Raw genomic sequence first — 16665 nt, 5'->3', positions numbered from 1 at the left:
CATTGGGCATTCATAAATAGTTTTAATTAGATTAACAAAGAGCCTCCACGTTCCTTCAAGAATGTTGCAAAAATGGGCAATCTAAACCATAAATTTTCACCATTGGCATTATTCAACATATGATTTTGGATTCATATTCATATCTACAACCAATTAGTGCCATTGACTTTGAAAACACAATGTTGTCTTTTTCACATCATATTGTTGAAAAAAAATGTGAATGTTTGTAAAGCCATTTTTCAAGGAACACATTGTGAATGTACAATGTAATCTCAAACCCAAATTATGGAGAGTTTTTATAATGAATGCAATCTAGATTAACATAACACCTCTTTTTTAATAAGGCACATCCTGTATGGAAACTTTTTGCTCCTGGCTATACATATTGTAGAAAGATGTCCTTATCAACATTATCAATCCATTTTTAAAGGTCACAATTTTAGTGTGGATGATCTAAAACTAAAACTTTAGATAGTTTTATGATTAGAACACAACAAACTGATCAATGTTCTAACCTGCAACCTGTAATCTCGTAGCACAAGCTTTACTATGACACCACAATTCTTATATATTTGATTAAGAGAACATCTAGTTACTTAACCTTATACATATATGCGAGCATTAGTTTGTGGGGACATCTAAAGTCTTTTACACAATGCGTAAAGGCAATGTTTCCCTTCTTATAATATCATGTGAAAATTACGTTAATGTTTATACTTACGCATTTTGCACATTTTTATCCACTCAATACATGAAGACCAAATTTAAGATGCTCAAAGAGAATTTCTCATAAAGTAATATTGGCATGACCTTATAGCTTTTACCCATTGGTTGTGGAATGTACAATTGCAAAACCATTTTTTGGGTGCAAATAGTTATTGACCACTATCACAAACTAATAATATGAAGACTTTTTAGTCATTCGAATCTTTTCTTTGTGGAAAGTGAAGTTGCAAAATCATAAGGCTATTGGAAAAGTACATGATAACATGTTGTGGAAAACCAAATCATTCATTCCTTTATAGGTTACTTTTGTCGTGGAAAGTGAAATTGCAAAATCATAAGACTATAGAAAATAGCAAACAATGGAAAAGTCCATGATAACGTATTGTGGAAAACCAAATCATTCTTTCCCTTGTACTAACCTACAACATCAACATATCAACAATGTGAATTAAGACACTAGATTAAGATAGCTTTATCCTCAACTGGAGGGAGGGAGGAGGGGGCTAAATGATAAGATGGGCGACTTTTCATGAAATTTTCCTATATTAGCAACAAAACAATGATGAAATGTCAACTACAAAATCATGTGTCCATGCCAAGGGTTCTTTAGGCTCTACGATATGCTATTAATTGATTAACATGAGAATGATATTATTGTTTAGCTTTGCACCACATAAAGTTTAGTGGTTTGAATCAAACATGTATGACATGACCCTTATACATGTTGAGGACTATTAGGCCTTTGACATATACTAGTGCATAAGGCATACCATCATAGTAAAATGTTGAATGAATATTTCAACATTTAAGAGTAACAATTGTATATACTAGAATACTATTCAAATCCACCTACCATGTGCAACTAATGTTTAACCATTTTTTAAATTACCATGAAAAAAAATTCATTATCCAAACAAAACACGTAAAAATAGTTTTTTTATCCTCATGCCAAAATGTGGATGTGTATAAGAGATTGCATGGCCTCAAATCTGTAACGGTTTTCTTGCATTTTTCCTTGCTAGGTATGTGGACAACTAGATTTAACCAAAGTTGCATTAGATACAAACTTGAAAGATTTGTTGAGAATGCTGAATATGCGAATGAAATTTGGCTTGATGATTAGATGACAATTCAATTCCAAGCTCAAGTTTTGGCATTTGACATTTACCTATCATTTTATATGATATGAACAAAAAATGTATAAAGATAATGTATGGAGTGCGTACACACTAAGGTTGTTATTATGTGTGACAAGCACATGGGAAGAGTTATGAGTGAACAATAATGTCATAAGGAAAAGGGTTCTAAGGTTTGGTTTATTTATTTATTCAAAGCTCAATGAAAGAAGATGAAGTGCAATACAATGCTTTTGTTGGTCTTACAGAATAAAACACGGTAAGGCTATTGAGGCTAGAGAGAGAGAGAGTTACAATCACATTTAGAGATGGGTGTGACATCAACAGTTCAAACGTTTGAAACTCGGCTACATCTTTTGATATCATTATCAATGTCATTGGATTGATGAGAGAAATGAAGAAGATTGTTTTGGAACACATGAATGTTCTTATGAAATGTTTTGAACCTTATTTGATACCATAGTCTTGTTCAAACAACATCCAATCCACAAAAGTATGGAGGGCCCAGGGGGTTTGGCCTATTCAATTTCATGGAAATGTGTGACAAATCATTACATCTTGGACAAAACAAAACAATGAAACCTATATTAACCAAATATAGTAGAGAGGAAAAACATTACACTCACATGTGTTGTAAAAGCATACATTGGGAAAGTGTTGTAGTTACAACAGATTTGTGCAACTGATCTGCTTTTCCACACAAGATTTCTCGTTAGAAAATGAAATAATAACATGAAGATTAATGCAAAAGTAAAGAAGCTTTATTTTATACTTCTTCATTATATTTTACAGCACTTGTCAAGAGAAGAAGAAAACAAAGTGAAGGAATTCATCTGTTACCGGAAGACGATCCAGATACATGTTTGCCTCTTAATAACACAAGTATGGTCCTCTAAATGCCACCATTGTATTTCATAGGAAAACAAAAAGCCCATTGTGATATCCTCCTTCAAATCATATAAGTATTGTTTCAAAGCATTGTAAAGGTAAACGTAAAAGTAAAAAACAACAGATGGTCGTGAGAATATACCCAAGACCCTAAAAATTCTGCAAGCTCAAACGAGTTCTGAAAAGAGAAAAAGATGGCATTAGGTATATTTGTCTTCAAAAGGCCACCATGACATTAAAACCATATTAATTGTTCAAGTTGTATGCATCTCTCATCTATACCTGGAATAATATGAAGTGCAAATGACTGAGAAAATGTTCACTCTTTTGAAACATATTGCGATTTCAAACACGAAGAAATGTCTCCATGGCCGACCTTTAATGCATCCAGTGCTGCAACCACATATTGCAAATGAGCACCAAAAACTAAAACAACCTGTAGTGATCTCATTCTTTTTAGCATTTCCTCTTTAAAAGTGATCATCTTTTGTTTTGAGACACCTAGTTCAATGTTATCTTTTGTAAAAACAGTCGAGATTGTGTTATCACACACATTGTCTTGTTTTCTCTTCATACTATACATAAAAATATAGTACCATTTTTTAAGAAGCCAAAATGAACTATGGAACCAAATAAGAACGATCAATACTATATGCGATTTCAAGTAGAGGAAATGTTTACACAATCAATGCTATATCTGCACACACAACAAACACCATACTTTACCATTTTTTAGAATGAAATTATGACAATAGACATTGCCAGTTACTGAACTTCATGCATAAAGACATTCTCCAAAAATCATATCATGTTGTCTTTGATGCCAGAGAGCTAGTCTATACTTACAATCATCGGTATAAACGCAATCCAGAAGTAGAAATTAAAACCTGAATGAGCACTGTCCCCAAAAAGAAAGCAATCACATAATGCAAGTACTTTATACCAACAGCCTCCAGCAACGTGAATAGAATTACAAATCCCCACAATGCTGGACTGGAAAAAATGAATCAGAAATGCTCTTTTTAATCCATACAAATCCTTTGAACATTTAATGAGCCTCCCTCTTTAAGTCTTTTTGTTTCTTTCTCACTTACCTTATGCCTAGGATTCTTGAAAGTCTTCTTCAGCACAACGATCAATATAATTGTGGAAATTATAAACATGTGGAAGATTGTGTTCCTGTATAAAGAGGTTTTATGAATTGGGTTAATAGAATCCTGAACATTTATTTTATTTCAATTTAAAAACGGATGAAAAAGACGAGTAACCATAATAAAGCTCAATCTCACTGTAAGATAATCGTGTCGATAAACCGATTGCTTGAATTGCCTTGTAAAACATGCCTGCTAAAGAAAATCTGCAGCTTTTTAGCAATCTCTCTCCAAGAAGGATGAAAAATCTACTGCTTTGAGGAATTATTTGCAAAGTCTAAATCTGAAAGAGCTTTTCAATTTAATAGTAGCATAAAGAAAAGGTATGATTCTGTTGAGATGAAGAATTTTGTAGAGTTATAGATTTGAAATCCATTGAAAAGAAAGAAACATAGAAAAGCTATATGCACATTTGTACATGACATTTTTTTAAAGTTTCACATGTTATATAATATATAAGAACAGGAGATTATGGATTCCTAAAGACAATAATAATCTTAACCATCCATAGACAACACCTCTTTGCAGTCCATGATTTTGAGGTGTTGTTGAGTCGAAACATACTTTTCTTTCTATTAGAATACCCTTGGTAAACTACATTGGCTCCCTAAATGGCAATTTCATAACAAAAACTGTCATGATTCACACTGTGAATCCCTTGCTCCCATTCTTCCAACTATAAGTCTTGCATAAACAAATTGCATGTTATATATTTTTGTGTGTATGTCTGTTATTTCTAGTGTCATTCTATAATACATATATATACACACACGCAGAGAGAGTACCATGAGCAATGCAAGAGCAACTGTCACACAGCTATAAAAAATGTGTGATTGAAATCCCAAATAAGAAGCGATGTATCTTGTGAATCTCTTCCACACATAGGAATTGTTCTTTGCCCTAGCTTTAATTATGTCAATGAACTTGAAATTTGTCTTGATTGAGAACCATATAATCAATATTGTCTCACCTTTCCACATATGTGATCTTCTGAACAACTCATCATTTGTGCAAACCTATAATAAGGAGAGAGTATTCAGCTGGTTTTTGAGAACCTTGCTAGAGCGTTGTCCTTACATAAATTGGACTGTCGGTTATAGAAAGATGAATTTATGCAGATTCCCCAGAAAAGACTTGCCCATGATGATAGAAACAAGGAAAAAAATCCCAGCAACATCAGCTCTGCAAGAGAAACAAAAAATTCATCATCAAATTCATACCCCTCTCACACACGCATACCAGATAAATGCATAAATACGTATGCTACGAAAATGGCAGATATAAAGTATATCCAATCATGTGTATATACAACTCAGGTTATAAAATCATTTGACAAAGTGTTCTGCTAAAGTCATTTTCCGTGTATCTTCGTATGTAAATTTATGGTGAATCTCAAATTTTAATCATGAAATCAAGACTCAGAATCTTCGTCAGAAAGAAAACATTTGAGATATCATTTACAAATATAGGAGTTGCTGCATTTTCTCCTTGATGCCACATTATCGTGTTCGCCCTTTTGGTTTAAAGATTGGGAGCTGCATAAAATGGATTCTAGATGAGTTTGAATTTACTTGAAATGTAATTATATGCATTCTAAAGGTATTGATCAGGCAACTCCATACCACATAGTCCAGACCATGGGCACTCATATAGCCATCTACAATGTGGCCGACCAAGTGGCCGTCCATTAGCAATAATGGGGGCCTTACATATGGCCTCGTGGACACCATGAATAACAATTACACTATTTGTGAAACTTATAGAGTCATGGCAGGGAAGGTGAGTAGTTGTGTATGTGTATGTGTATGTACATACATGTGGATTGGCGTTAATTAATAAAGGAGTATGTGTGGATAGAATGATAACTCGCCATCCATGTTAGTTGGCATGATTCTCTAGTAAAGTATCATGTGTTATGTTGTATGAACCATTGTAGTAAGTATCCATTGCCCGTATTGTGTACGATAAATACTCATTGGTTCCATTTCTTACTGCACAACTTTGATTTTTGCAACACTATTTGGAGAACAAAAGAAAATCCGCATGTTTGTGAAGAAGTGAGAACCCAAGGATACACATGCACCTTCTTATACAATGTATTCAAATTATTCATCCCTATAATGACTTTGGTTTGAGGGAGGTTTGTTTACTTGAATTTGTGATGTGTTCATGGATTCAATTTCCAAATCGTCTTTGAATGGTACAATGTATTTTATTTAAAAATATGGTTTTAAAACTTTTTATTCCTATTGAAAATTAAGTGCTAAGTAAATGTGTGCAACAAAATAATGTATTGCATAACAATACAACATGTTCAAAGTCATCGAAATGGACAATATATCACATCAAAATGAAATTAATAATCGAAACAGAATATCACAAGACGCAATTTCCAATTCCATGTACAAACTTTGGACTGGATAAAATATTTATTGCGATTATATTGAACTTTATGATATCATATGTCAACATGGTTGGTGTTTGCGAGATACATTTTGAACAATGTCTCTCACAATTGAATCTATACTTCCTTTTCAGTAATGCTTATATTACTAGCGGCACAAAATAGCAAAGACAAATGGACAAAGTATTGAAAAGACATGAAAATGCACAAATGCACTCGACGCTAAGAATGAAAGTTTGAATTGGGATGCCCCTGACTTGTAGGCAGTTGACTAGAGATTGTACGATGGATTGTTTGAAGTAGCTAACGTTTGATAGCTCGTTTTGACCAATGACCTTACACCCACCCATGGACCATCAAAATGGTTCAAAGTACCTAAAGTCTTATCCATTGATTGAAGGATATATGCTTACTTGATAGCCGTCATAGAATCTATCCAAACAACCAAATGCTTATCCTAGATCTTTGCCCAGAAAATATAGGTAAAAGTGATACATCTCACAACCAAGAAATTTGCATATACAAACAATAACATCATTAATAATGCTTTGTCACATCAATAACATCAAGTGTTCAACCTTCTAGATTGCAAAGAAAAATACAAAGGCAAAAAATGCCTAGCAAAATAGATATTATAATATATTCAAAGTTATTGAGGTGTTTCATGGACATTGTTTTACAAATGAAAGTAAACCATTTCAAAACTTTTTGTATATTCCAACTTTATGTCGAACATCTTTGTCAATGTCCCTTTTGGAGTGCATATTCTACAATTACACCTACCAAAAACCATCACCATTAATACTTCATTGTATCATCGAGCACCATACACATTCATTGGCTAACAATAGAACTTGCCATATACCATAATAGTATACAAGGGAGTAGATGCAATTCACAAATTTGAAAAATACTCAACGGTAACATTTGTCGAATTTTCACTTTTTTCAACTCATATTTTTTGTAAAGTTAGAAACCTAGAGTTCTCGAGGATCCTAGTAAAGTCTCTTCTTGCCATTTCATTGAATGCACTTGTAGAAGTCTAATGTAGAATACACAAAAAGGAATATACAAGTTATGTCATGCAAACTACAAGAGCATATGGTTGTGACCACGGCTATCTTAGAGTGCATCAAACACGTCGTTAACTACCATCCATATAACGAGATGTCCTTTTTAGGAATAAAGGAGAGCACCATTCTAGCTTACATGGTGCTTGTCAAATTGACTTTATCCGGATTTGCCACGCTAGCACAAATTGCAACAAACCAACTAATACGGGCATAAGTTATAACAATGATTTATGTCATGGTAATTTTGAATGTAGATTTTTATATGTACGGATAAGAGTATCAAGGTTAATCGAGAATGTAACAAAGGGAGGGTTACTTTTAATACTAAGTAGGGGTGGAGAGTCGAGACAACCCATAAGGGCTAAGCGTGAACTTGCCGATGGGCCTAGGGTCAGGTTATAAATATGAAGCCTAGCTAATCTTAGGAGTGAGAGCTAAACCCTAAACCTTAAACCCTAAACAGATAGGTTTCCTGGGGCTCGACGCCAACAAAATCACTTTGCAAACACACCAACAACAACAATTATGAAGAAAGAAGAGTGAAGTGAATAAGATTGAATGCATTCTCTTGTCTTCTCTTCTCTATATGTACATGTACATACTACATACATACCTTTCAAGCTCTTCTTACTCAAGTCATCCAAGAAACGCAAACGCAAACGCAAACGCAAACGCAAACGCAAACAAAAAGCCTTCTTCCCCTTCCGGTGTTCTCCAATCTCTCATGGCGGAGCTCCCAGGTCGCCGCCGTTTCTTATTCAGTAAAAGACACACAGATTCCATTTCAAGGTCTCTCTCTCTCTCTCTCTCTCTCTCTCTCTCTCTCTCTCTGTCTGTTTGTACGTGAGTGCACGCTCTCGCGCATGCATAGATTAGACCTAGATCTGGCTGATCAACCCATCAGATTTTCCTGTTTTTCGTTGCATATTGATGGATTCTCTGAAGCCCTAGAATTTCTGTCCGATCAACCCATTTGCTCGCATATGAGTTGATTACCTGAAATTTCCGCCCCATGAACCATATGCTATGTTTTCGTCTTTCGTTTCGTTTGTATGTCACATAAAGAATAAGGTTTGGGTAAACTAGATAGGTTGGCGGGCATTATAAAGAAAGCATTAAGTTTTGATTTCATTATTTTTTCCTTCAGTTTACTGGTTTTCTTAAAGAGTCAGATATTTGTTTCATCAACCCAATACTTCATCATTTTTCTAACATATATTGACGCGTACCTAGCTTCTATGGTTGAATGGAGATGTCGATGCTGATTCTTTTCTTTTCTTTTTTGTCATAGACTTTTCTTGTGTTTTGTGTTTGCATACGTACAATTCTCAGCATAATGACGATCATAAGCAGAAAAAGTAGCTATATATGGTCAGCTACTCAGTGATGTAAAATTTATGCGTACAGGATGCCACCTATATAAGATGGATAGGGTACCGCTTGGAAGTAAAGAAGAAAATTTGTTGCAAGAGTCATAGATTTGGAATTTTTATGGCCCCAAAAGTGGCATATATCGAAGTTTTCGAGACACCCATAAAAGACAATGAAATAGGAGGGTCTAGTGTGACTTGTGGTGTAGAGAAGAGTTCTATATTAGTATCAAAGATGGCTGTTACTGGCCCTGGAAAAGAGCCCATCCCGCCAAATAATAATGTTCGTGAATTGCTCGAGTGCCCAGTTTGTATGAGCGCCATGTACCCTCCTATTCACCAGGTATTAACTATGATTTTCATCCCAATGAATGGACATTTTCCTGGTGTGTATAATGCATAATAATGAGTGCATACTGCATAGTTTATTTTATGTTTTTTCATATGTTTTGTCTATGAGCTTCATGTACCTCTCTATTCACCAGACACAAAAAAAACTTTGGTTTAACCTTTTCTTTTGCATTTCCCACATGTTTGTGTAATTCTAATGTTGAAATAACACTTTTTCTTTTGTATTCTCCACATGTTTGCCTAATTTAGAATGCCAAATAATTTGTTGTATAACCTTACTATTCATCAGTTGCCGAGAAAACTTTGTATTTCATGATTGAGCTTTTTGTGTACCTTCCTATTCTTGCGTAATCTCAAAGATGTGTAGCATATGATTGGCTTTTTTTGAACCTTTTTCTTTTACATGATTGTATAGTACTTAATGTTAAGAGAATCTAGTGTAGGAAGTGTACCCTCTTATTTAGCAGTCACTAAGAAAACAGTTTTGCCTATAATCAGGGCTTCTGTATATAATATGTAAGATCGGAGAGTCCTGAAGGCCTTTTGTACTTGATTAACAACATTGGAGGCTGCATTATCTCATGGCCTGCATAGCAAAACCAAGTACATCAACCTATCATCCATGTTTCTGATATTACGGTAAAGGGAAATGTAATATAAGAAGAATAATATTATATTAAAATTACATTGAACCTATTTTCCCTGATCATGCTTGGAGTAAGTGAAATTTGAGGGTTTTGATGTTTAGATAAATTTGACCAATTTTAGCAAACTGTCATTACATGTCTAAGGATATCTTGCTTATTAGATGCTTGTTAGGGTTATAGAGACAAGGCTGAGAAAAATTGGGACTCCCTTACCTGGAAGGGAATAAGTTCTCTTTTGCATTGTTTTAAGTTAATCTGTCTATCTTATGCATACTGATTGAATATTTGAATAGGGAAAGAATATTCTATTGCATAATTAACAACAGGAAAGGGAATCACTATACTTGTTTACAAATCTGGTGTATCATTTATACATTGGCAGTCTCAAAGTGTACAGTTGTAATGTTTATACATACCAAAATTTCTAGCCTTGAATATCTCAGGCTATTTCTTCTGGTTTTCTCACTTGTGAGACGTTGGGAGGTGTGATCTTGTACTCATCCTCTTAGGTAAGGGATATTTCAGTTTATGCACATCTCTACCTTGTTCCTAACTTTCTTCCTTTGCCAAATCGTAAAATGTATAATGCAAGCAAAACTCAGAGTAGATATATAGATGTGTCTGTCTATATAGAGAGTGTATATTTTTATCAAGATGGCTGTCATTGTTTTTCATGTTTACATATTTCCATGCATTCAAACTCTTGGTTTTGTCTTATGAAAATATAGTTGGTTCGAATAAGAGAGAACTTGCTTTATTCACTCCCAAAAAATTGAGTTTTTGAGACACCCAATGTATTTTGAATTGGTTGCTATGAATAGAATGGTGTAATACTTTTTGTGCAGCCATGTGATTAGTTATGCCAGATTTTTCATTTTTTTTATGTTTTCATAATAGTGATCGAGTTTTTCACGATCTTGTGCATTTCTGTTGGACTGATGAGGATTGTAACAATAAGTTCAAATCCTGCTTTGTTTCTTTATCAATGACATAATGTATGCCCAGATCCATTTGGACATATGAACATTATGGGACCAGGCGCAGGCAACTGTTTACCAAAAGCAAAGGTCGCGGCAAATTTGTAAGACCATGCATGAGGGCTGACGTCTACCCAATGACTTGATTGACGGGTGAGCTGGAAACCTATCATAGGCATAAACTTATGGACCATTTCTATAGCTAATCCTCATTGCTTTGTCCCAGTCCCTAACTACTGTCTTACCCTTAAGATAGTTGGGAAACTGGTTATCTTAGGAACTGGGACAATCCCATAAGGATTAGCTATAGAAGGGTTTGTAAGGTGATGCCTATAACAAGACCAAAGCCCTCTTGCACGGTGACTGTAACTAGAACGGTCCTAAGGTAGCAAAACTCTTTGTTGAGTAAGTTCTGACCTACACAAAACGCATAATGATCTGGGCACTGTCTTGGAGAAAGAATCAGTGACATAGACAATGTACAATATGGGTACCGACTTGTGGGAAGCTAAGGCTGGGCAGTCCCCATGAGAAATCTTTTGGTATGGGATAGGGTAGGTCTCTTTCCTGGTTTTCTGTAATAGGGCTGTTCCTCAGTCAGTTCATACCAGGAGCCATTCTTTCCTTCCTTCTTTCCCTGCATTGGAAACAAATTCTTTTCTGCCACTGGGTCCACCCTTGAAACAAAAGTTTGATCTTTGGATTTTTATCATTCTTGAAACAAAAGTTTGATCTTTGGATTTTTCATATTATTCCTGAAATGATAGTTTGAGTATTCTGTATGTGATTTATAATCACAAGCATACATTTGACTTGATCGAGTGTTGTTGCGACCTGTGAGTGTATACCCCCTTGAGACTAATCCAAGTTTGTGAGAAGGCATAGCCTAAAGACCCAATAGGTAATCAATTGAAACAAAGGATATTTCACTTTAGATATTCATCATTGAAAGTATTGGTCAATTCAGTGAGTTTAGTCTAACCAAGAAGTTACACAATCTGTCTCTGTAGCAGGTTGATTGGAAAAAGGGGTAATGGATCACAGCATGCTGATTGAGAGTATACCTGTCTTCTATTCCTGATATAGATGTTACTCATTCTCTGCTGGCATGCATCCGTGTATGTAATTTGCATGGTCAAATCTACCACTAAATCACCATCTTTTCTCACAGACTCGTTACTGACTGATGTTTCCAACTAAAGAGATGGAAGTAGGGGTCAATGTGGTTTCGCTGTACCAAGGGGAATCAGGAGAAGCAGTTCACTTATGTGTCACTTGGGCCAAACACAGGGATATAGCTCAGCTGGTAGATCTTCACTGTTGCAAGTGGATTATTGCACTTATGGGCGGGCACCTAAACGATTCTTAGTCAGCGATGATAATATCTACTACCTAAAATAGGGGCTAATTTTTCCCAGGAATAGGGCGCTTGGAGGTAAAAAAAATGTCACCCATCCAATCGTGTTGAGCATCCAGAAAATGGCCAAATTAAAAGCTTCCCAAGCCAAAATGCTGCAAATGCCATCCCTGCCTTGACCATTTGATAGAGTCTTTTAGGGATAGACTTGCATACTCGAGCAGATCAAACAATGATATTCCTGACAAGCTAGGAGTCTGTTACCTGTTCAATCAAGCCATAATCCTGTCTTTTTCGTTCCACAAGGCGACTTTCCAAAAAAGGAGACTAATATGTCTTATCTTAAATAATACATACTTTTTCATTTGCTGCTAATTCTTTGTAATCTTTGAGTTTCCATTGTCAACATTCTTTGAGACCAGCTTTCGTCTTTCTCAGCAATATTATAATGTTATATGCGTTTTCACTATTTGCTGTTTCCTATTATATGTTAGTATAAAGCTTATTTGCATGTGTGATGAGATCGCAAGTGTCAACTTTCTTTACTATGAGCAATTGAGACTGGCTTTTGTTCTTTCTCAGCAATATTATAATGTTATATGCATTTTCAACATTTGCTGTTTTCTAATATATGTTAGTATAAAAAGCGTATTTGCATTTCATGTTTATTAAAGAGAAGCATGAATGATGAGATCGCAACTGTCATTACTTCAAAAGGCAATGATTCTGCAGCTGAAGAATTTTAATGTTCTCATTGCAGACAAGTGGTTTTACTTGTTTTGGGAAAATGTAGTGCATCTAAATGTAATAAATATAGATGCCCTGTGTAGCGTGCAAAATAGTGAGATTTTGAAATATATATGTTATACATCAGGCATAACACTACATGGTTTCTGAAGTATGTAAAGAAGTCTAAAATACTATTCTATTTGGACTTTATTCGACAGTGTCCAAATGGTCACACGTTATGTTCCAACTGCAAGGTTAGGGTGCATAATAGGTGCCCTACTTGCAGATATGAGCTTGGAAATATAAGATGTCTCGCTTTGGAGAAGGTTGCAGAGTCACTGGAACTAGCATGCAAGTATCAAAGCCATGGATGTGTGGATACTTTTCCTTACTACAGCAAATCGAAGCATGAGGCAACATGCAGTTTTAGACCCTACAATTGTCCTTATGCTGGCTCGGAGTGCTCTGTAATGGGAGATGTTGCGACCTTGATTTCACACTTGAGAGATGATCATAAGGTTGACATGCATAAGGGTTGCACTTTCAATCATCGGTATGTGAAATCGAACCCACAAGAAGTGGAGAATGCTACTTGGATGCTCACTGTAAGTAGTGGTTATACCAATGGAAGGTACATCATGATTTATGAGTTATGTTATAAAAAAAGACAAAGGCAAAGACATACTTTTGGTTGGTTAATACTCTCAAAGTCTGTAACACGCATCAAAATCCAAGTCTGTGATAAAATATTAGATGATCTTTTGGTACATCTAAACGATTGATCTATAAATTTTAGTGGGACATGGCTTATGCTCATAGAAATTCAGAAAAAATCGGACATTTCAGAAATTTGAGTAACTTCAGTGAGAAAAACAACCAACTGGTTAAATTTTTTTCAAGATACGGAGATTACAATTCAGTGTGATAATGGTATTTAAAAAATCTTATACCCTAAATTTTTTGGCAATCCAGGTTTTCAATTGTTTTGGACAGCATTTTTGCTTGCATTTTGAGGCATTCCAACTAGGAATGGCACCAGTATATATGGCCTTCTTGCGATTTATGGGTGATGAAAGCGAAGCAAATAAATACAATTATAGTTTAGAAGCTGGTGCAAATGGCCGCAAACTCATCTGGCAGGGTACTCCAAGAAGTATTCGAGATAGTCACCGGAAGGTTCGAGATAGCCACGATGGGTTGATAATCCATAGGAATATGGCCTTGTTCTTCTCAGGTAGTGATAGGAAAGAATTGAAACTCAGGGTTACGGGAAAGATATGGAAAGAGCAATAGTTTTGTAAAAAGAGTATAGCATGGTCCTGTAAAAGATGTTCTCAAGATAGCATTCTGCTGATACCAATTTTATTTCAATTGTGGCAATGAAAGAAAGGTGTTTTTTGGCATCGCTGACCAAATTTATACTTGTAAAAAGATGAAGAAAATGAAACTAAATGACTGAGTGATATAGCGCAAACTATCAAAAATGAAAATTTATTAGAGATTGTTTCATGTAGTACATGCTGAAATGGTAGTAGAATGTGACTCGTCATAACTTCAAAATGCTTTCTGGCAGTTGGGGAAATGCATGGCCATAGTAATTAATGGACTTCAAATTGATGTGGACAGCTGTGTAATCATGTGGTGATTATTATCAATGAGGTAAACTAATTTCATTTTGTCATGCAAATCTAAACTTGAGCTCCGAATAAACCTACCATTGACTATTGGTGTTAATAACGAACACATTGGTAAGTCATATGATATCTATAATCTTATGTTGCAGACTCTAGCATTGAAGAGACAATAGGATTTCATTTGTTGAGGTGAATACAAATTTGATGTTAATGTCAACTTACAATTTACTCTTGAGAAGTGCCATAGTGGTAGAATTCTTACAATTATCCTAAATTTGAATTATCGAAGCTCAAGCCTATATCACAAATTACAATCCTATACATATCTGAACTTGATACACTTAAGCACCCACTACACTCTTGAAAATGTAGGGTAGATGTAATCATGTGGTTAATGTATTAACTTAGTAACAAGTTCATTACTCTCTTAAACATAACTTTAAAAGGACCCAACATTTATTGCCTTTGATTGCACATCAATATTGTTCCAAATAATTGATTATGGCTTTAGATATCCATCATGAATCTTTAGAAGGTCGACATTGTTACTTGCCTCCACCACCCTAGTAGTCAAGATTGCACTCTTGTACACAAGACAATGATTGGGAACATTAATTGGCTCTATGATCTAGTTTACGCCAAAATCTCCCATATGATTAATGATGAAGAATTTTTTGCAAGCATTGGCAGCACTCGATCATACGAGAACAAATAGGGGCACATCCCCATTAATGCTCGAAACATATGAATTTGTACCAATTATACCATTCCATGATTCTAGCAAATATTTAGTTGAAAATCACATATGTCATGTTTTTTAGATATCTCGAATAGTGGTTGCACTTTAAATTTGGGAGCAAAAATAATCCTCTCGTCTAAAGAATGGCACTAAAAGGGGAGAACCTAAGCCTAAGGAAAAGGAGAGGAATAAATGACAGAAAATTTGAAATTTGTGTTTTGAAGGCATCGTCATGTCTTCATAACCAAGTTAAAATGAAAGAAGAAATTGTGGGAATATTTAAAAAATAACTACAACGTCAAACCCACAACTCTATAATAAATTGATTTATAACCCAAAGGTGGCAATGACCAACTTCATTATCACCCACAACTCTATAATAAATTGATTTATAACCCAAAGGTGGCAATGACCAACTTCATTATCACCCACAACTCTATAATAAATTGATTTATAACCCAAAGGTGGCAATGACCAACTTCATTATCAAGGGTGCACTGAACAATTATACCTTGCAAAGCACAAGCATTATTGGTATAACATCATACATATATTACTAAACTTGTTTAGAACTCCGATATGGTAACTCGTGAATCTATAAGCATTAATTTTAGGGTTGTCTAAAGTCTCCAACACTTTAACATTATGATTTACCACATTAAATTTAGTGGTTTCCTTTGGAAAAAGGGATCTGCATGGCCATGGGATTGGAATGTGTCATTGAGGAAACACATCAAATGAATATGTTGAAATGATGACATGGATATTGATGCAAGAAATATATGTATTTTATATTATATACTTAGCATTGGAAAACAATGATGAATTGGGAAACAATCATGAATGATTATCATCTTCCTTTGGAAAGGCCATTCCATAAGTTTTGATGGTGTAGAATGTCGCATGGCAAGAATAAAAATTTGTCATCATGACATTGTAATATTCTACCATTCGAGGAATGTTCAGACTCCCTAGTAAAACTGATTAACCAACTCTCTAGAAAGAATCATTGTCTATAAAGAATGCATGCTTAAGCAAATCATTACTTTAGAGTTTCGAATTTCGTAACTGAATGATTTGGTGTACAACTTGTGTACTAAAGTATATGCTTGCATAAATGGTCCTAACTCATGAGCGCAAAATTGATAGCATCATTTCGTTTATATCGTGAATATGGGTTTTACATAATTAGTAAGAGAGGTATGTGTAATGCTCTTTAGAAAAGTGATTTTTCTAGTTGATCGAGTTTTGTACAACGAACTAATTTTGTAATTCATTTATTAAAGTGATGTACATGAATGTAAAGTTCCAAAAAATACCTTTTGAGGTTAGTCTAGTCAAGTTATATTGAGACATTTTCAATCTATCATCACTTATGACATGGAAGTTACATATACAACTCAACAAAATGGAAGTCCATGATGTCTAGAGGTGATAGGGAAATGAGATTTAAACCTTAACCCAAACCTAAAAAATGCTTAAA

General features: G+C 34.8%; 1 protein-coding gene and 1 long non-coding RNA gene across 3 annotated transcripts; one reads left to right on the top strand and one right to left on the bottom strand.

Moving 5' to 3' along the window:
* Positions 1 to 3052: 3052 nt before the first annotated feature.
* Positions 3053 to 4010, bottom strand: LOC147868318 (uncharacterized). The gene is made up of 2 exons (XR_015529613.1): positions 3845 to 4010; positions 3053 to 3186 (listed from the first exon to the last, which is right to left on the bottom strand). It is a non-coding gene; the product is annotated as an uncharacterized LOC147868318 (long non-coding RNA).
* A 4057-nt stretch (positions 4011 to 8067) lies between these two features.
* On the top strand, positions 8068 to 14731 carry LOC147868317 (E3 ubiquitin-protein ligase SINAT2-like). Of its 2 annotated transcripts, XM_087317839.1 has the most exons (5): positions 8068 to 8167; positions 8786 to 9091; positions 13028 to 13414; positions 13782 to 14043; positions 14383 to 14731. In XM_087317839.1, exons 2-5 carry the CDS (start codon positions 8870 to 8872, stop codon positions 14409 to 14411), a joined length of 900 nt encoding a protein of 299 aa, XP_087173965.1. In that variant the 5' UTR covers positions 8068 to 8167; positions 8786 to 8869; the 3' UTR covers positions 14412 to 14731. The 2 variants fall into 2 exon arrangements, with proteins under 2 accessions (XP_087173965.1, XP_087173958.1); XM_087317832.1 differs by lacking the exon at positions 14383 to 14731 and having other exon boundaries at positions 13782 to 14371.
* Positions 14732 to 16665: the final 1934 nt, after the last annotated feature.

This window comes from Azolla caroliniana, unplaced genomic scaffold (genome assembly GCF_043228905.1).
Source record: "Azolla caroliniana isolate FFs.n. ecotype wild unplaced genomic scaffold, voAzoCaro1.0.p SCAF_1, whole genome shotgun sequence".
NCBI lineage: Eukaryota > Viridiplantae > Streptophyta > Polypodiopsida > Salviniales > Salviniaceae > Azolla > Azolla caroliniana.
The sequence above is the reverse complement of the archived record's forward strand: the minus strand, read 5'-3'. Positions and strand labels throughout refer to the sequence as shown.